Below are 22,167 nucleotides of genomic sequence, written 5' to 3'. Positions count from 1 at the left end.
TTCCCAACCAGTCAGTACATTTCTTTCAGTGCAGAAAACCCTGTGACACATTCCCATTCATTCTTTGTAGTGATGGTGTCAAACAGTGTGAGAAGTGCTGTCATCCTGCTCAGAGAATCAGGGACTTTTCACTTGTGGCCATACATGTTCCACTTGTATGTGGCCGCTATCCCAACAGATGATGTGCAGTGGGTGTATGTGAAGGGCATGTCTTCTGCTTCCATGAGAAGCATCCCACTAGAAAATAAAGCAACTGCTGTAATATCAGGTCTCCACTAATAATTAATTTCAGTGTCTGGACAACAGACATGAACTCCTCAAACCATCTGTCAGAGAGAGAGAGTTGAAATGAACAAGTTCTTCTTCATTATTCATTTCTTTTTCTTGTTATCTCACTGTTTCAATATTGACGCCACAACTGAAACATGGTCAACTGAACTGGGTGGGTAAGGCATTATTTCTCTCTATCTTGGAGCTAGCTGTAGCATCTCAGATAATGACTGGTTTTCCACAGTGGAGAATTCATTTGTTTCAGTTTTCCACTCTGGTTCAAAAGGGCACAGTTAGGAGTTGATTGTAGATGTGTGTTTATTCCTATGGCAGGGGAGGTCCCTTTGCAGCTTTCCTCTGTTTCTTCTGATTCTGTTCTCTATTCACAAAATTCAGAGAAGAAATTAAGCTCATCCTTGTAGCCTCTTGGTGAGAAAGAAGGGTATGATTTTAGGCTCAGTTTCTTATGTGCACAGAAAGCTTTTTTGTTACATGACTAGGATGTCATCCAGCTAGGAAAACAGATGGCACCACCATGACTCCAGATCTATATCCTTCACTTTCTCCAAACTTCTCCTGGGAGTCTCAGAGGTGATTAAAGCCACCAAAATTTCCCCACTTATCAAGCATTTTTCTTCAAAGTAGATGTAGGTTCTCCATCTGGGTAGAGAGGTAGTTATCCTTTGCCAACTAAGATGGTTAACCTGCTGCTGACTCTGACAAACCTCTGTTATTTGTGTGATCTGTGTCTGACTTATTCCACAGTCAGGATGAAATCCTTCCATTGTTGCACATTGTAACTGTGTCGAAGGTAATGCGAAGGGTATGTTTTGTTACAACTTAGCCAGATAGTTCCTTAGAAGGGTGGTGCAGCTCAAATCTGAGTTAAAGAATCCCTCTTCTCCTTATGACTCGAATTTATGTTGTGATTGACAGGTGTGTCTTTACTTAAGTTGAAGCATTGGGTTTTGTGGCATTGAAGTTAATCTCTTTTAAGATATCTTTATTGGTAGCCATCACGTCGTCTTGCAGGCTTTCAGGTTTCAAACTCTTGGGTGGATAGAATCGTGTTTGTTTTTTACATTGGCCAAATGCCCCTTTGGATTAAGACATGTTTCTTTCCAGAGTGATGTCAAAATTGTTCTTGAATAATTGCTTCCATTTCCCTCTCTTCTCTTTGACCACTTGTGAAACAACCCTTCTTTCCCTGGGTTATGCATCACCAGACTTGAGTTCCACCTGATGCAAGTGCATGAGTTCCAGAGGACAGTACAGTTGTTCATCATTTTTGTTTCATAGAGAGAGGATGTGGCAGTGCTAAATTAAGCTTTCCAAGTGAATTGCTAACTGCATTGCATTTGTCATCATGCATCAAACTTTTTTTTTGGAAACTTCTGCTAAAAGCCATTCCACCAATAGAATGGCTCAAAAATGTCTTCACTGGCATCATCTGAACTTCTGTGCAGTGGTTACTTCATTGTCTGTTCAGAACTTCAGTAGGCATTATTACTTAGATTTTGGTGTCAAGATCTCTTCACTGCTGCAGGATTTGGCCTTTTGCCTTTTGGCTCTTATTGAGTTGTGGTATCTCATAAGGTTTATTGCATTTCTTTGAGTTCTTCCCAGGTTCTCTGCAATGGTGTATGTGAAAGACGACCTCTGATATTCAATATAATACATACATACTGACCATCAGTGTATCCTGGAAGGAGTCTTTCCCAGTGTGTACTACTTATCCCTCCACTGTCTCCCTTGGGATGGGATGGCATTTTGCATCCAGTGACTGCCATTGCAGTTCCCTACAAGTCAAGCAAGTGTATATAGTTTTACGTCTGTCTAGCTGTTTGATTTTATGTATTTCCTGTCATATGTTTAGTGTTGTTTTAGTGGGTGGGGTGAATTGAATGAATGAGCAGAAAAGAAAACATTATCTGGGGGAAATTGCAAGAGTAGAAATTTAAATTTGTTCACTGTAAGCACATACCAATTAGTATGGAGAAGACAGGTCTGTGTATATTTTTTTTCCCAGTCATGTTTCTTTTTCTCCATAGGGTAACTGTGGACATATGATAAAAATCAGACGTGTCTTAATGAATTGTCCTGAGATTGTCACCATTGGTCTGGTGTGGGACTCTGAACATTCTGATCTTAAAGAAGAAGTAATGCGGTGCCTTGGTTCACAGTTCTACCTTCCTGGGGTAAGTCAAGTTCATGTTCAAACTTAAGACCAACTGAACTTTTGCATAAGGGAGCTATACTGACTACACGAAGCTACCAGGAAGTAGTTTCTGTATAACTTGTTTTCATGAGCATGATCGTTTTTATCCACAGGAGGTTCAGAAATTATGTAGATTGTTTGAAATCACTGTCTTCTGTGGTTATTAAAGACCTGTAAAACAGTTTGTATGCTGAATGACAGGAGTACCAGTACAGGAAGTCACCGAAGCACATAGCTGACTAATGCTGTTTTAATACAGGACAGTATCAGCTGTTGCCGCAGAGGTATGGCCAGCTTTGAATTATAACTAAGGAATGGTATCCCCAAATACTTGCTGTTTGGGAATGGGTAACTAGAGGCATGGGGAGAGCAGTGCTGAAGAAAAGACTACAGTAAAACAGATTTTTAATTTAAACAAGAAATGAGAAGTTTACAAGCAGTAGCAGCAACATGAAGTTGAGGTGCAAGTCTAGTTCTAGGAGCTGTAAAGATGACTTTTGTGGTACCGTGAACCAGATGGAGAATGGCTAAAAAAGCACAGTGTTTCTTAGAGCATACAGATAATAAAAACATTAACAGAGTTTTGGTATGATATTATGTATCTTGCCTGTGTAAAATGCTTGTTTTTGAGCAGAAGACAGCAGAAACACTTTTTAACTTTGCTGTCAGTGAGGAGCTTTGCTTCCCCTGCACACTCCTTAACATTTGAAGTACATATATGTGTGTGTGTGTATGTATATATATATATATATATATATATATATATATATATATACAAAAGTTTTAAATTGCTTGTTATTAATTTGTGGCAGAAACTTTCCTTTTTAAGGATGTTCAAGGCAGACTATGAGAAAAGGTTTTGTTAGGTGTGATCACCAGCAGTAAGAGAATCTAATATGGAGTCCACTTATTTTCGATGGTCACATAAAAGGTGATAGAAGTCTTTGCAGAAGAATTGCTAAAGGAGCAGGCAGACTAATTACATGAGATGCAAGGCAAGAAACTATATATCAGAAGCAGGAAAATGTTGACAAAACATTGAGAAAAATGTACAGATGGGGGAGGTCTACATTTGGCTTTAGCAACAGAAAAGCTAGGCATAACAGACCTTCTGGCACCATCAGGGGTCCTCCCTGAAAGAGATTTTTCTTGATGCTGTTCTGGAGAACCAGCATTTAATATATAAATACTATCATTTTCCCGTTTCCATGACATCCATTCCATTAACCAACTTATGAGTGTTCTGCAATGATTTTTTTTTCCATTTGGAAAAAATATATATCTATTTTGTAAATGAAAAACTGAAGATGCATCTTTACAAAAGTGCTGCCCAGGTAGAAGCACCATTAATTTTATTGCTTGCTTAGGCAATAAAAACACAAGACTCGAAGCCACTAATAAGTGACATCAGAAAATCCTGTTTTTTTCTAGTCTAGAAGCAAAGCTATTCAAAGTGGAAAAAATTAAGAATCCCTCTGACTGCACCCTTGGGGGGGTTGACCTTTCCTCGCATTAAGCAAGCGTGGGTAACGAGATTTATTCCAGCATTGACAAATGCATAAATTCGTTATGGTTCTGAAACCGCACAGCTAACACCACTGAAACCACAAAAGAAATCCAAAGCAACAACCACGAAAAAACAGCAAGCAGATTAAATCTTTATTCAACTCTAGCACCACAGCAACAATGCCTTCAAGGAGTGAATAATCAAATACAAATAAATACGTACCTACTATATATAATTAAACAATTTATGCACTAAAATAAATTAATCAAATGCCTCCAATTGCAATCACTATTCAAACCACTAGGTGTCAGTGCATTGTATTTCAAAATATACACTGACTCCTTGTGCAATAATTTGTCCTTTAAAGGCACTAACTCACCCAAATTTAAATTAATTTGCTCCAAAATACATCCCATTACAACAAAGGATTAATTTGGTGATAAACCTTGAAATGCATTGTAAGTGCATTTTCCACACGAATATTCCTAATATCTCTCATATGTTCTTTCAACCTGACTTTAAACATTCTCTGACTTTCCCCCATATAGAACATATTACGAGAGCATTTCAAAATATAAACAGTACTAGCCATATTACATAAAAATTGTTGAGTAGGGCATTTTTCTCATTCTCTATTCTAATATCATATAGATGTCTAAGGATAATGTCCATAAATCTTTTGTTGGATTTGCCAACAAAAAAATTGCAACAGAACTGGCATGTTAGCTAGGTATACAGCATTTTGTGTACAACAGTAAGCATATCTTGTGGGCTTAAAAGTGAAGTCAAGACATGGGTGTTTAAAAATCTGTTCCTTAGAAATAACCGGACATGCTCGATAGCTACAACAAGCACCAAGTTCCTATCCTGTCTGACTGAGACCTCCCTGCACCAATAAGAATGGGGAGATTATTGCCACACAGTTGTCTTTTTAAATTCATTTATACAGGAAAAAACGTTTGTGCCCTATTATGTTTACTGTTTTCTCATCAGTTGTCAAAAGCTCCAATTTATCCGTAGAATATCACAAATTGAGCCCACGTCATTCGTATATCTGATGCCAAACCTCAGTTTATGATTGTTGTAATTTTACATTTCTCCTTTTATTAACAAAGCTGTCATGGGAGAAATATGGTGGACCAAACACTTTCCTATCATCATAAATTTGCTGTCTATTTTTATTTAACATATTTTCTTGTAGCCCCTCTGAAAAATTATCATTCATTTTATTAATGGTACTTCTAAACTCATTTTCTTCTGTACACAATCTTGACACTCTCGTAAACTGACATCTCATGACATTAGGATAAACATATCTTGGGAGCAAACTATCGTAGGTCAACAATCCTTGCGATGTAATGAAGTATTGACCATCCCATTGGAGTCTAGGGTAAGGTGCACATGCAAGAAGTCTGTCGCATTTCTTGAGCTAGACGCAGTACATTTTAAAAAATCTGTGATATTGTCAAGATAACTGAGAAAAGTACCCACTCTTCAGAAGTGCCCGCTCAAACAAGAAAAATATCATCAACAAAACGATGATAGAATTTTATGTTCTTACAATACATATTTGTACCCAAAACATTATTTTCTTCCCATGCTGTCATTATCAAATTAGCATAGGAGTTCACACAGGGCTTGCCCATGGCAACCCCCCATTTCTCTAAATATATTGCATCCCTATACATGAATACATTATTCAGTACAAAGTCTAAGAAATAACAAATATTAATAGCGACACTAGTAAGATCAGTTTTGTGAATTAGCACATTCTTTATAATATCCATGCCATAATCATTTGGAATTAGATATAAATAAATTTTTAACATCTAATGCCACAAGCAAATCCTTCATATCACCAGATATGCCGATAAGTTCATAAAGCTCATGTAAAAACTGTTGAGTATCTCTCAGAACAGTAGGAAGGGAAGTTGATGTTTTTTTCATTTTATTTTCTGTAAAAATAGAACAGATCTGAGTCACCCAACCTTCTTCCGAGACTTTCAGGAGAAGGGGTGGATCAAGGAGGCTGTTGTGAACTTTTGGTAGACCCTTAATCAATGTTAACTTAGGATGCATAATATATAAATGGTTATAAACACTCTTATCTATAGACCCATTCATCAACAATTCATAAAGTGTTTCATGCACATATCCTATGATATTCTGTTCCTTTACCCTGTTGATTTGAGTATATGTATCTCCTTCTTTTAACATGTCAAGCATTCGCTGATGATAGTCATTAAAGTTCATTATTACAAAAGAACCCCCTTTATCTGCGAGTCTAACACAAATCTCAATGTTTGATTTTAAAGCTGGTGGGACCTGCCTTTCATTAACTGATAAATTGTGAAACAGTTTCCGATGTGGTCCATACAAAAATTGACAGATATCTCGCTCACAGACTTTGATAAAAGTCTGAACATGCAATGGTAGTTGAGGCATGAAAAAACTTCTTTGTCCCCTAACATTAATTTAAGAGCTAAGTTGCAGGCAAACAGACTGAGATCAAGTAGGATGTCACTTACATTAGATGAAGTGGCCGGAATAAAGGTAAGACCAACAAAAGATTTAAGGACAGAATCCTTAGACATCTGTATGATGTTAGAATAGGGAATGAGAAAAATGCCCTAGCGAAACATGTTAGAGAGAATAAAGATCATATTTTTTACATTTAGGGTACTTCAATGGCGTCTATGTTACATAATCAAACTATTAAAAGTTCGAATGTCATATGGTCGACACCATATGATCGAACTTTTAAAAGTTCGAAAATGTAATAAAAAAATAAACCAAAGAAAAAACCTACCTGAACGGTTGAAGCAGGGGGGGGGCAAGCCCCCCTGCACCCCCTAAGTGGGGGTCTGCACCCACCATACCCCCCGCTCTTTAAATATACCAACTCCAAGATTGCACTACAGTGCAGAAAAGGGAAATCTTCCCATTCTGCACTGTACGGAGATCTCCGTTGAAACATTAGAACTTTTAAAAGTTCGATTATATGGTGTCGACCATATGACGTTCGAACTTTTAAGAGTTTGACAATGTGATATAGACCCCTTCAATGCATACAGATGAATGGTGGGGGAGGTGACTTAATAAATGTCACAGAAACTGGTGAACTGCAGTGGACTTTGAAACTACAGGCTAACACATATCCAAGTCTTAATGGGTGTGTCTCCCTCAAACCAGCTTTGAAAGGGCGTAAATTGGCCTAGGTTTGTGACTGGCTATGTGATTTTTTTTTTTAAATGTAGTGATTGATTGCTTGTTTTTTAAATATATTGTATGTGATTTTCTTTTTATCATCCGAAGATGTGTTTGGTATAAACGCAAACGCGCTTATCTATGTTTAAGTTTGGATGCTATCAGCTGTGGTGAATGTACTGATTTTTTATGCATTGGATTTTCATTTATGCAGTTTTGGCCTTCATCAGTTGTTGGAACTGTTTTTTTCATTATCCTTTAGAAACTGGGAATTATTATAATGCCTTCAGTTTGTAAGATACATGTAAAAAGAGGAGATTGAAAACTGTACTACTTTGTTTCATGAAAACTCTATTACTTTGTTTATTCCAGAAGACCTGTCCCTTTGTTGAACATGTTGCCTACAAAGGAGGCTTCTGTCAGACAGCAGAGCTTCCTAAAAGAAGGTTGGTTGCATTCAGAGGCCAAAGAGATCTTTGGTTATCTTCACATGGATCATCCCTATCCATTTGGATTGCTTTAAGGATACACCAAATGTGTTGTGGAAAAACTCATACCTGGGAGTTCATGCCTCAAGATGGTCAGCTTGAATGTGCTAGGACACCAGTGGAGAACTTGATCTTGTCTAGCTATCTGAAAGTCATGTGGTAGTTATGTCTGCTACTTATGGCTGCCCTTCTAAGCCAGAAAACGTGTATCCTATTGAACTACCAGTTTGTAAAAATGAGTATTTGCTTAGGTCACACCAGTTGAGTCCTTTAATTATGCAGCACTGTGGCTTATGCATCTTTGCTTTCTTTACAAGTGCCTAAGATTAAACAGTTGGACAGACTTCAAGGCATAATTCTTATGCTCCAAGCCACAGTTCCTAAAGTGGGTCTGTTTGTGATGAGGGGGCTTAGATTCCTCACAAAACCAGCTTCAGTACTGAAAGTTGTAGTTGATGTACATTGAGACACTTCTACCTATAGTCTCTGTCTTTGCAGTTGCTGGTCTAAATGTGTGGAAGTCACAGAAGCCATGCATTGCCAGTGTACTCTCTACGTCTTCAAACCATGTCTCAGTAACTGCACAGATGTCTGCATCCTCCAAGGTGAGGAGAGCTTGTAGGCAGTGGAGGGCAGTGGAGCTTTTTGTTAAACTCCTGGCATTGAGCAGTAATACCGTTAGATTTCCTTGGGTACATTTTGCTATGTTGGGAGATTTGCATAAACAAAGACTCTGTGGGGGAGGACAATGTTTTAGTCAATATTCAAAAGACTAGAGGGGGCAGTTGCAAACCATACTTGGCACAACAATGTTTTTTGTTAACCATGTCTTCCCATAGTGACAAATATTGTATCTCCCTAGAATTACTCCAAAATCTAAGCCAATTATTAAAGTCAATCAGCTTCTGTTCATATTGTGGCATCACATTTGATGAAGGTAGAATGCTGCTCAGTTCTAAGCAAATACCAGTTTGTGACACAGACTGAGAGTTCCATAATATCTGCCTTCATATAGTCTAGGGAGGCACAACTCATGTTGTTTACATTTACGTGGGCTATGGCTAAATCATACTGGCACGTGTAGTGCAATTACCTGAATGCATGCTTAACTTGGTGGACTCTGGTAGGCAACTTATTTTCTCCTTGTTCACCCTGGTGAGTGGGGCTGCAGAATGCCATACAGTGCAGTCCACTATGATTAGAGTTCTGGTTAGTGTATTGGCTTGCCTTTTGGGCTTAGTGGTTAAGGGACTGCTGGGGTGTGGTTTGTATGTACAATGTTAGGTGTTGTTTCTTTTGAGTACTTTCAGGTTTTGTCACTCATCCTATGTTATCATTCAAGACAAACATTGTTTATATGCTTTATTATATAGAAACACATCAGGATGGATAGCAGCAATGTAAAATATAAACAAACTGATTAACATACCATTACATACGTGCATGCTTACATCTCAACAGCTCTCTACAAAATGGAAATCTGGCTCACATGTGCTCAGTATTTATACACATGTGCAAGCCCATGGAAATCTTATTAAAGGTATACATACATACAAATCTACATCCTCCCTCTTTAGTGAATTGCCCATAATAAAATTACATGTGAAAAAGACATGCAGTTATACAAACACTAAGAAATAAACACAACGTTCACTTCCAAGTTGCCGTGTATCTGGAACATGGTCTGGAAATGCGACCTGATCTGGTGATGTAGCAGTTAAGACTGGGTTTAGCAACAAGGATGGTCATCTGTGAACAGTCTGTTTCAGGAGTTTCGGGAATGTTCTCAGGAACGGGGATATTTGCTGCCATGTCCTCTGGAACTTAAACACTAGATGACTCACTCTGAGATCTAGTGTGTTTTCCACAGGAAAGGTGCTGCAATACAGGCTCGGACACCGCTACCAAATGTTTCCGATTCCACCTAAATTCGACTCCTTGTCATTCCACAATGTATGATCTTGCCTCTGGACATACACTTTTCACAATTCCAATCTGATCAAAACCTTTGAGCATCTGCATCCTCACTATCTCCCCTTCTCGTAATGGATTAAGTGGTTTGCTTGACTTATCATAATTGGACTTCTGGGACAAATGCCTTTTCATAAGTTGAGCTCTCACTGCTTTGTTCTTAGCACAGGGAACCAGCAGATTGCTACTAATTGGTAGTGTGGTTCTGGTTTGTCTCAACAAAAGCTTTTGTGCAGGTGAATCAAGATGTTTATCACAAGGAATATTTCTGAGATTCAGGAGATTCAAAAAACGTTGCTATTGTCTCGTTTCAACTTCTCTAATAACTGTTTTGCACTTTAAACTGCACATTCAGCCAAACAATTTGACTGTGGGTACTCAGGGCTACTCATAATATGAATAAAGTCCCACTCTTCAACAAATTTCTTGAACTGCTGGCTTGTAAACTGTGCAACATTGTCAGAAATAACTTTGTGCGGACTACCATGGACTGCAAAATGATGCTTTAACTTAGTAATGACAGTACTGGGCACTAGATTTGGAAGTAGGCCAGTCTTGAACCGGTTTGAATAACAGTCTAGTAACACCAAGTAATGGTGACCATTCCCTTCGAATATGTGTGTAGCTACTGTCGGCCAAGGTAGTTCAGGAATCTGGTTTAGCTGAAGTGGTTCTTTCTGTTGATGTAGCTTAGTGCTATTACATGCAGAACAAGATGAAAGTACTCTGGAAATCCTTTGACAGAGAAGGCCAAAATACTAGTCCCATCTCTCTTCTTTTGGTAGAATCCATTCTTGGCTGGCCACGATGCAAGATGGCAATATACTCTTGTTGCAAGATTTTGGAATAATCACTTTTGTACCTTTCATGATGATACCACTGTCAAAATCTCATCTCTATAAGGAAAATACGGTTGCACTTCTGCTGGTAAGCAAGCTTACTTTGAAGGCCATCCTCGACTGATAAAGTAGTTGAGCTTCTGAAGACTTGGATCTGAGGCTGTGTGACTTCCAAGTTCATCAAGACATGTGGAAGAAAAATTTCTCACTTCCATGACTTCAAAATCAAGTTTCTGATGTTCATGCTGTTCAGTGGTATTTCTGGGCAATCTGGATAAAGTATCAGCAAGATAAAGATGTTTACCTTTTCTGTAGACAAGACTGAAATTATACTTCTCCAATTTCAACATCATACGTTGCAGTCTGGCAGGAGCTGTATGCATAGGCTTTCTTAAAATAGTGACTAAAGCTTGGTGGTCAGTTTCAGTTTGAATTGGTCAGCCATAAATATAATCAAGGAAATTCGAACATGCAAACACAATTGCCAAGAGCTTTCTCTATCTGTGCATACTGCATCTTGGTTTGGGTTAGAGTTCTGGATGCATAGACTACTGGTCTACCCTCTTGAAGAATGACTGCACTAAGACCAAACTGCGAAGCATCACAAGAGTCACTGATTTGTGAACTTCATAGTATCTCAGAGTTGGCTGACTTTCAGTTCTCTGTTTTAGGATATCAAATGCTCTCTGGGGCTGTTCTGACCAGGACCATGATACATCTTTGTGTGTCAGCTCTCTACATGGTGCTGAAAGTTCGCTCAAGTCTGGAATGAACTTGTCTAGCTAGTTAACCATGTCAAGAAAATATTCCAAGACTTGAACATTGTCTGGAGCTAGCATCTCAAGAATTTGTTTGCATCAAAGGATCTGGTCGTAAGCCTGAACTGGTAAGCAAATGGCCAACATAAGTAACTTCTTGAAGACTGAATTTGCACTTCTGAGGATTCACCTTAAGATTCACTTCACATGCTCTTTCCAGAACTTTCTTGTGGTTTCTGTCATACTTGGCTTCACCATTACCTCCAGCTAGAATATCATCTACTATAATAGCACATGGATACCCAGAAAAAAATTGTTCCATGCCACGCTGGAAGACTTCACTGGCAGAATTTATCCCAAATGGCACTCTCAAAAATCTGTACCTGCCAAAAGGAGTACTGAAATTGGTTAGCAATAAAAATCTTCGGTTAAGCAAAATTTGCCAAAATGAACTCTTTGCATCCAAAACAGAAGAAACAGTGGCATTTGGCATAAGAGCAGTGACTTCTTTGACTGTACGTATTGGATGATGAGGTCTTTTCAGTGCTTTGTTCAAATCTCTTGGATCAGTACATATTCTGATATCATCTGAGCTTTTCTTATGAGCTACCACCATGGGAAGGTACGCATTCAGTTGGTTCATCAACTGGACAGATCACACCTTGCCGTACCATTTTATCTAGCTCATCCTTAACTCTGTTCTTCATAGCTACTGGAACTTTGTGGGCTGATCTGACAGCTGGGCTGACTTCAGAGTCTAACTTCATGGAGTACACAACTGGGTCTTTGCCTGGTTTGTCTTTGAAAAGATCAGCATAGTTAGAGAACATAGACTGGGCAAAATTAGTACAGCTGTCTTTTAAGCTTACATGGTGGACTCCCTTATTAAATGAAAGTAGTCCCATTTTCAACCTGTCTCTGAGGCGTAATAATGACTGTACGTGCCTTTTAACTATGTTAAATTGCAAGTCATAGTTGTTCCCAGCAGGGTAACATGAAAACATGACTGAACCTTCAGTTTGAAATTCTTCACCACCATAAGCAACAAGCTTTGCACACGTTGCCAAATCAGGCTTCTCACCAGCACATACTCTAGTAAATGTTTCTGTTGACAGAACATTGCACTTTTAACCTGTGTCAGCTCTGAGCTCTAAGGGTCTTCCATTTATCGGAATAGTACAAAATATTTCATTCTTTGTCCCATAAATCTACTGCATTGATGGTTTTATTAAGCACAGAGACACCATCAACATAAAAAGTAGGGTCACAACTTTCTAATTGATCAACTTGTCTCCTTGAATGTTCTCCTTTAAAAAAGGAATGAGCCTCTTTTGATTTACAAAATCTTTGGAAATCATTCCACTTTTTACATATATGGCATTGCTAACCAAAAGCTAAGTACTTTTCTCTTTTAGACACATGATTGCCACCACAGTTACGACAGTTGACTATGAGGCTAGGTGGTGACATGTGCTTTGAGTTTGCTAACTCACCCTTGTGCTTCACTGAGATTGTGCATGCTCTGGAATTTTCTAGAAAGCTATGGGGTTTACCAGGGACTGTTACAGGGTTTACAGTTGCTGCTATGTGCTTGGGCCAGTTTCCTTTAACCACAGGCTGCATACTGTCAACATTTGCACTAAAAGATACTGGAAGCATGCATTTCTCACTTGTAAGCATATCTGTGTAATTTTCTGTGAGCTCATATATCTGAAAAATCTCAATGGCCTTATTTAAATGTAAATCATAGTCTTGAAGCAAAATATTTTTCACTGTATCATCTTTAATACAACACACAAGTCTGTCTTTTATCAGCTCATCCTTTAAATCACGAAATCTGCATGTTTTAGCTTTGTTTCTCAAGTCCGTTATATATGCTGCAATAGTTTCCCCAGGCTTTTCGTCCCTTGTGTAAAATGTGCCTTTTGGGTTACAAATTTCTCTAAACTTATGTTTTAAGCACTTAGGGTCTTCCCTTGATTCAGCCGGTACCACTGTATGGCAGTTTTTCCCTTCCCCTGCAAACACAACAGGTGCATACACAAATGAACGCTCTCATTCTTTGGCTTCTGAACCAGCTAAATTAAGCAGAATAAATGCCTTTGTATGTGCATCTTTGTCAGAAAATGTAGTTTGCATAAAAATGTCGTACTCTTGCTCAAACTCTCTCCATTTCTCTACAATATTATTATCAAATAAAAGTGGACCAGGTTTTCGAAATCCTTCAGCCATGACAACAAAGTATGCCTAAACGCACTGCAGGTATGGCCCTTGTAATTACGTACAAACATGCACACACACTAGGTACTTACATTCAAATGCACAATAAACTCTTTGAAATACTGTACTGTGCGAAATATGCTTTGAAATGGCTCTATTTTGCAAAATAACTGCATTGTAATACTGCACGAACACTGTATATTTCGAATATCTTGTATAGCTTTAATTAATGTGAAAAAGTAGCACATAGCAAACAAAAATTGATAATTTTCCTTATTTTATACATTTTATATACTCAGACATTGTTTCAGAAATTTTCGTAACTATTTCGAATATCTTTATCAATATGTCACCATTTCAGACATCTCATTTAAGTAGAAATTTGTTTTGAGTGTTTTAAGTGCTTCATTTTATATTCTTTGAGTAAGAAATCATTTAAGCAAGTTTTAGTACCTGGAATTCCTTTCTGATCCTGTTTTGCGAGTTGTACGTGCAGTAGGGATGATCCATTCCTCTATATTCCTCCAGCATTAACTGAGTGCCTCTTGGTCTTCATTCTGGATCCCATTCTGACACCATCTTGCTTGTCCTATGTTATGATTCAAGATGAACAGGTGAGGTAGTTATTTATATGCTTTATTATGTAGAAACACATCAGGATGGATAAATTAGCAATGTAAAATATAAACAAACTGATTAACTAACATACCATTACATACATGCATGCTTACATCTCAACAGTTCTCTACAAAATAGAAGTCTGGCTCACACATGCTCAGTATTTATACACGTGCAAGCCCATGGAAAGCTTCTTAAAGGTATACATACATACTGATGTAAAGGTTTGTTGAGGATAATTTTTGCAGTTGGACTGTCTAGGAGGTCTTTGACATTTAGGAACATTGCATTTACATGCTTTAGCATAAGTAAGTCTGTGTGTGGGTGCATACTGTGGTGGTGGTGGTTATAGTGTGCGTTTCTGAAAACAAAATTGTTCTTATGAGGGTTTGTACACCAGAGTTGTGCCTACATAGACATTGTGTATATACATCTCTAACATGCTGCATTTGTTTCTTTGAGGATTAAATGAACATTAGACAGTTGTTGCATATTCTGTATATAGCCATAGCCACCAGGCTGGCTGCAGAGAAATTGGGAAAGTGCATATCCATGATGTCAGGTCCTTTATCGGGTGCGCTACAAGAATGCAGATCATGCGGGGTCAATAGTAAGCTGACTATGGGTGCTTTTGGGGCTAGAGACTAGATTACGCTATATAATACTTTAGTCATGGGACAGTACTTCGCAGCATGCAAAGTAGTGGTTGTGTGCTGCTCAGTGTGCAAAGTAGTTGCCCTACGCTTAGCAAGTTACTGGTATGGTTTCAGGGGTGGTTTGTTGGGACAATCTGGTTTTTAGGTGTGCATGTATACAGGACACTACTCACTACAGCTGCACAATGGGAAGCAGTATGCAAACGCTCCAGATTTATTCAGGCTCTTGAGTTCAAAGGTTTGTAGGTTTATACTAGGCTGATTAGCACCAAGGTCTTAACAAGCTTAGCTGTGAACCCAACCCATTTTTCTCCCTGAGTGAAGTATCTGTAAACGGTATTTGAACCCTGCATCACCTGTCCTTTTTCTGTAAACTCACTGCACTTATACCTTGTGCCACAGAGAAAGTTGGATGGTGGAAGAAAAATGAAATCCCTGAAAACTGTCTTTCAAGTGCTCTGGTCAGTAAAATAACTACACCTGCAGCTTTCTTATGCATTTACCAACTCCGATAGACCAGGCCACCACCTGCTGCTACTAGATGGACTGTCCCAGTCCTCTTAATGTTAAAACAAAAAAAAGATTGGTTGAGAATGTAATATTGCAGAATGACTTAAGCTACCTGGACAAAGTGATTTCAAGTATTAGGACCTTTTGTCTGCCAAGGATGGAGCAGGATTAATTCAGGACCATCTCAGAGTGTAGCGAGAGTGCCAAGCAGATGGTGGTTCTGAGAAAATGAGCATGAGACAATTTGTAGTAAAGGAGGATACTCAAGAACAATACTGGTTTGTTGGGTGAGCATTCAGTATTATGGATCTATGGAAAACAATGGGTGAGAGAAGTACTTGGCCTACACAACAGACAATAGCAATGAAAGAAGGGAGGAAGGGACTTTGGAAGTCAGATTTCCATAATGAGTGTAGGCCACAGACACAGCCTTTTAAAGCCACAACAGGAGAAGTGTGGGAGAGTATAGAAAAAATTCAAGCTGCAAGAAGCAGTGCCTGCATCCCACCAATGACTTCAGCCTCAGTTGAAGGCACTTCCTTTTTGAACCTCTGGCTTGTTCATCTTTTCAGTCAGCAGGACAGTGAGATCAGAAATCTTTCACAATATCATTCCCAGATGTCTGGATCAGTTCTATCTTGTTTATCATCCTCAGACCCATCACTGATAAGAGGAGTGGTAAGAAGCATTTGTGCAAGAAGTAGTATGTGGGCTTTCCACCACTGTCCCCACCCTATATATTGAGGGCAAAAAGGAAGTCGATCCCCACTATCCTATTGTATGATGACATATTTGGGAAATTACTTGAAGTAATGGCACAAATGGGGAAATGGCCTACAGAAGCCAAAACCTCTTTGCAGAAGATCTTGCAAGGAATATTCCAGAACCACTGGCATTCTTCCTTCATGGCTGTTCCTGTAGAGAAAATGGTTTGATTGGTAGCCAAGTCTTCAAGGGGAAACACTAATGTAGTGGCATGTAACCTGAGAGGCCTGACAAGATCCTCTGGCCTTAGAAAGACTAGACATGTTAGATAATGACACCTGATTCCACTGTGGCTGAGGATTTCCTTAAACAGGCTTCAGCACTGCAGAGTCATGCTGTCCATCTTCCAGATATGAAATCAAGGACCATGGTCATCATTGTGAAGCAGATATATACAACCTTGATATTTTGAGAATGGGGAAATACTTATCCCATTTGTTAAGATTACAAGGGTTAGAAGGTGAAATGAGTCGGTCACTGGATGGGTTGCCAGAAAGGGAGCTTAAATCCAAGTTACAGTCACAGATAGCACTGCTATTGACAGTTGCTAACCTCATAGTGAGACTTAACAGTTCAGTTTGAAGTATGTCTTGTGCAGTAGGCACTATTCCTGTTCTTTGACACTCTGCCTGGCTGCACCTGACTGACTTCACGAAGAATATCAGTGTGACTGTTACCAGTTCATCCTGTGATGAATTTGGACATTTTGGCTTTGACATTTAGCCAGCTTCAAAAAGGAAGAGAAGACCCCTTCTGCTGTTGGTGCTATGCTCCAGATTGAGACATTTATTTTTTTCTAGGATGCAATGGAGCACTCTTTGTCACTATTGTTGGCATTGCCTACAGCAACAAAACAACTAGTAATTTGAAAGGAACCTGTGTGGCCGTGTTAACTGTTAGAGTGGTCACAGCCCAGAAATAAGAACGGTCATCATCAGCAGGGTACCGTGATCCTCTGTTGGGGTGGGAAGTAACTCTTTGTTTCCTGAGACCTTGCCCAACTATCACACTGCGGAAATAGGCAGACAGTGGTAATTTATCCCTCCACTTGTGAGCATAGTTAGCCATCATTCAAGATGGGCAAATAAGGAAAGTGCTAACCAGTGGCTGTTTGATTCAACTTTTTCCCTGTCACTCCCCTGTCCAGCCCCAATCGTCCTTTGCCAGATATCACACCCAATCAAATATGTACAAGAAAGCAAGTGTTAGACCTCATGGAGAAAGGCATCATGCTAGATGTCCCATCAGTCCAGAAAGGTCAGGTTTATTTCTCCAGGTTCCTTTTGGTACCCACAAAGGCAGATAACACCTGTCCTATACTATATATAAAAGACCCAAACAAATTTATCCAAAAGGAACCCTTTTGGATGGCAGTTGTGCAGTGCATCCTTCATGTTGTCAGGATACTGGTTGTTCTCATAGGACCTCCTAAAACACTGCATGCAAAGACTGTTAAGGAGTCAATGAGATGTCCTTCCTTAGATCACTGTTGCAGTGTTCCAGTATTGATGGGTTATGTCACTGAGATAACCTGAAGTCCAGCAGGTGTACCAAAGCTATAAACTTTGTATGTGCTTGTACCGCTGGAGTATGACTTTAGCCCACAGTTATAGGGTTACATAAGCATACATCCATGGCCTGAGGTCATACACTGAATGTACAAGCGTACAGAAGGTTTATGGTGGTTATGATTTTATGATTTTCATATACTGTTATGGCAAGTTCACACAACTGTACTATTTTACAGTTGAGGGGAGCTTAGGATTGTTTTTTGTTTTACATTAATTTATAGTTTGTTTCTGTAAAGCCAATTCCAATGGTTTGTAAAGTCAGAGTGTAGTGAAACTTGAAATCTTGGTAATTGTTAAATAAGAATCATCTGCATAAAGTGGAAGCTTAAGTTGTGAGAGCTCAGTGGGTCGATTGTCCCTCATCTCTTCTCTCTGTATATTAACAATCACTTAGCCTTGGGGTACACTTTTGAGAAGAGTCCCTGTGGTGGACATATATAGATTATGTTAGTTAACTCTGTGGGAAGGAATTTCAGTATAATTTATTGCAGTAGTTTGTTTTGTTTTTTTGATTGTTTTCAGAATTAATATTGCATATTTATTTATTAGTTTTTTTGTTCATTTTTCAGTGAAGTGCTGCAAATATAGTGCAGGAATGGGCACATTGTTGTTTGGGATCTTTCAGTTCACTTTAAAAGGACTGTTTTCTGTTTAGTCTCACCTCTGCTGCCAAAGTTCATCATTCAGCCCTTTCTGTGATAAGGGGTGCCTTGCACGAAAGGGTCCCAATCTTTGCAGTTTCATACTTAGATTCTCTAATAGTGGTACTTAGGTCTTTCATTATCAGCTGGGAAAAGTTCTGTCTTCTGCCTTTGTAGAAGATACTGTTTAACTGTTAGGCATTCCTAGCTCCATAGTGGGCTGGTCGGTCATGGATTTTCACATATTTTGTGATGTGGATGTTGATACGGGTCAAAATCTAAATCTTGCTATTCCTCTTGTGCGTGTTGATGACAGTCACTTTCACTTTTCCATTTGCTCACCTAGAAGTAGTGTCAGTGGCTGCAGAGCCATCACAAAGTGCTCTTGGTCGGCTCTGGATTTGAATGTTAGTATAGAGTACATCTTCTATGTGAACTGTGAAAGACTCGACTCGCATGACTTAGGTTTCATTGGTAGGTTAGAGGACCAGCCTTGAGTCTGGTCTTGTACAGTACAAGTGGAGTCTCTGAGAGAAGAGGTTGCATATAAAACTGCTTGAGTTGGGTATGGTATTTCTCAGCCTAAATGTTTGGAAAGGGAGTCAGGTCCAGTGTCCTTTATGCTTCTCTTGCGTCTGTTAAACAGGGCTTTTGGTGTGTTATAGTATAGTGTGGTATGCAAAGAGGTGTGACAACATGCACATATTTCCGTTTTACAGAGAGAAAGAGAGTCTGTCTGGTCTACCAGTGTGCTTTAGACTGGGACATGATGGTGGTCTTCCTTAGACGCAGTTGTATTCCTCATCTGGAACAGAGGATGAAGAAAACCTGTCTTGATTAGTGTCTTTTGGAAATAAAATACCAGAGATGTCAACCTTTCACCAGAGGACTTGGTTCTTGCAAATTCAGCTCAGCGGGGTTGGGGGTGGGGAGTTGGAGGTAGATACATTTGTTCTTCAGATATGGAGAGGATTCCTGTATGCTTTCTTGTCTTCCTCTCTTGAATTCATTCTTGCTTGAAAAAGTCATAAAAAAGTGCAAGTTCAGGCTGTTGATTCCCTAGCAAAAGAGGAATATTTCCCACCAAAAGAAAGGCCGTCTCAGCTAGGTCAGTAACCAGTTCCACATGGGTCTATGTCAGTTATTCAAACACTTAAAATGTCAAACGTTATATGGTTCGAAGGTTGAGTTTTAACAGCGCCATACGGTGCAGAATGGGAGAATTTCCTTTTTCTGCACTGAAGTCCGTTCTCGGAGTTGGTATATTTATGTAGGGGGGGTGTGGAGGGTTTAATCGCATTGTTAGTGTATGTTTTTTTTTTTTTTTATTAGATATTCAAATTTCCAAATATTGACCATATGGTCTTCGACATTTTGGAAGTTTGAATATTTGACATAGACGCTTCCACATCTGGGCATGGCCGCTCCAGTAGTTGCCCTTATTCCACCACAACTCCCTGTGGAAGTCTAGGAGGTGAGTGAATCAGAAAGTCTTCAGTTGTCAGACTTTGAAGTGGAAGAGCTGCTGCATGCAGGCAGAGCTGCATTGTGTGACACCTCAGCCACTGAGGTTGCAGGTGATTCTCATCTACTTCAGACACACCCATTTGAATTGTTTCTTAATTATCCCATGGTCAAACTGTATGTTTCCATCATTTTGGGTTTCAGTATGTTTGCAGCCTGTTAAACAACCCTTGTTTTGCTTGGGATTTGAACTTTTATGATTTGAACAGTTCACCTCCTGGCATATATTTTTGTTGGTTTTCAGGACATCTGCTCATAAGATCTTTCAGATGTTCAACATTCCCACTACCTCAGTGGCATTTTTATCTGTCGTGGTAACGCAGTACTGGTCAGCTAAGTTTTCAAAGATCAGACTCTCCCCTTCCTTTCTCTTCCTGTGACAGCCAAAGACTGCCCTCTCAGGATATGCTCAGCCAATCTGATTGTATGTGTTTTCAGTCTTTCTCTGACATCCAAAGAAAACAGTCCGATGAATCTTGGCAGGATCCAGTTGCTGATAGTACAGTTTTGTACCTACCATAAATGTAGATGTTCGAGTGTTCACCCTGCTGCAGTCATCACAGATATTTTGACGGAATGTACTAGGCCGATGCAGCCTTTTACTTCAGGCCCTTCCGACGATTTACCTTCCAAGGACGTTGGTGCTTCTGAAACGCCATCGGTTTCTGAAGGTGTTTTCAGACCGATGACTCTTACAGTCAAAACGTTTTAGTCGAAGACTCCTTCTAAATTAAAAAAGGCTTCACTTCAGTCTCCTGTTCAAGGCCCTATGCCTAAGAAACAGATGCTCAAGATTGCTGAAGATTTGATTTCTCTTATCAGGGGTTCTCAGCCTCCTCCTGACAAAAGGCCTAGACAAGAGGAAGATTCTGCTTCCTCTGAACAACTGTCTATTTCTTCGGATTCCTCTGAGGACCAAGACTATTCCTTCTCTCCTTATGAAGATTCTGATGCTGAGGACTCTATTCCCTCAGCTTCCCCTCCAGAAGATTACTCTTTTGGGGAAACTTTACACACTATGAGGGAACATTTTCACTGGGAAGGTCAGGATTACTCTGATTCCAAGAAAAGGCTCAGAGAGTTTCTTTTACTCCCCCAACACAGACCCCTAGCCATCCCTCCTGTTTTGGACATTGTGGATGATGTCTATTTAGAATCCAGTTTCAACCCTGACTCTCTACCTCCTGCCCCGGCCAAGCCTGACAGATACTACAGAGTACCTGATTCCCAAAAATTCCTTTACAAAAGCCCAGTAGCTGACCCAGAGACTATCTCCCAGGGTCCCAAGGGGGTTAAGGCTTCCATGGCTAAAAATGCAGTACCTTCTGAAAGGGATTCAAGAGCACTAGACAGATGGGGAAAAAGGTTTACACCTCAGCCACATAGCTATGAGAGCACTAAACTGTCAATTTCATATGCTTAAGTATCAGCAATTTCTGATCTCTCAGTTAAAACAAAAGATAACCACCCTCCCTCAACAATCTGAATTGAAAGAAGTACAGGATTTGTTGCACGCCACCGAGCAGGTGGGCAAACATACCTTACAATGTGGGTTTGATTCTTTAGAGGCCTCCTGCAGAGCAGCTGTCATTGGATCAGTTGTACGTAGGCATGCCTGGTTAAAGGAACAAAGTCTGCCTGATCATGTTAAAGCAAAACTACTAGATGCTCCTCTGCTGCAGTCATCACACTTGGGTTGAGTCCCAAAGCTAAGGTAGGGTGGAGGTATCATAGAGGGTTAGTGGAGGCAATGAGGCCCTGCAGAACTGCAGTGGCGAAGCCTGCCCTGGACTTAGAATAAAGAGGCAAGTGATAGTGTTTGGTGAAGGTGTGTACAGAACTCCAAGTTGCAGCTTCTAAAATTTCCTTGGTAGGAACCCCCCTGAGAAAGGCTGTAGAGGTAGCTGTTGCCCTGGTAGAGTGGGATCTAATGGTAGGAGGTACTGGTTTCCCATGATGGGTATAGCAGAATTGTATGCAATGGCCTATCAATTTAGAAATGGTTTGCTTGGATATGGCCCTCCCTTGAGAAGCTGTAGCATAGGAAACAAAGAGCTGGTCAGTTTTTCTGAAAGCCTTAGTTTTATCCAAGTAGTAACGAAGCTGCCTGTGAATGTCCAAGGAGTGCAGGAGTCTCTCACCTTTGTTCTGTGGATTGGGGAAGAAAGTGGGCAGGTGGATGGTTTGATTTAAAGCTACACTGGAAACCACCTTAGGCATGAAGGAAGGATTAGTTGGTAGAGAAACTCTGTCTTGATGAAAAATGAGGAAAGGTTCCACTGCCATAAGTGCCTGTAATTCTGAGAATCTCCTAGCAGACGTTATTGCCAGGAGAAGGGCGGTCTTCCAAGATAGGAACTGAAGGTCTGCAGAAAAAGCTGGTTCAAAGGGAGGTAGCGTTAGT

General features: G+C 39.7%; 1 protein-coding gene across 2 annotated transcripts in view; it reads left to right on the top strand.

The window, feature by feature from the left end:
- Nucleotides 1-22,167, top strand: part of USP53 (ubiquitin specific peptidase 53) — a 1,362,943-nt gene that overhangs the window by 696,404 nt on the left and 644,372 nt on the right. For both annotated transcript variants that reach the window (XM_044061652.1, XM_044061653.1), the window contains exon 8: nt 2,322-2,468. In XM_044061652.1, the coding sequence (XP_043917587.1) occupies nt 2,322-2,468 (147 nt within the window). The remainder of the gene's footprint in view (nt 1-2,321; nt 2,469-22,167) is intronic.

The sequence above is a fragment of the Protopterus annectens genome, chromosome 2.part0 (genome assembly GCF_019279795.1).
Source record: "Protopterus annectens isolate FY-2018-M chromosome 2.part0, PAN1.0, whole genome shotgun sequence".
NCBI lineage: Eukaryota > Metazoa > Chordata > Ceratodontiformes > Protopteridae > Protopterus > Protopterus annectens.
The sequence above is the reverse complement of the archived record's forward strand: the minus strand, read 5'-3'. Positions and strand labels throughout refer to the sequence as shown.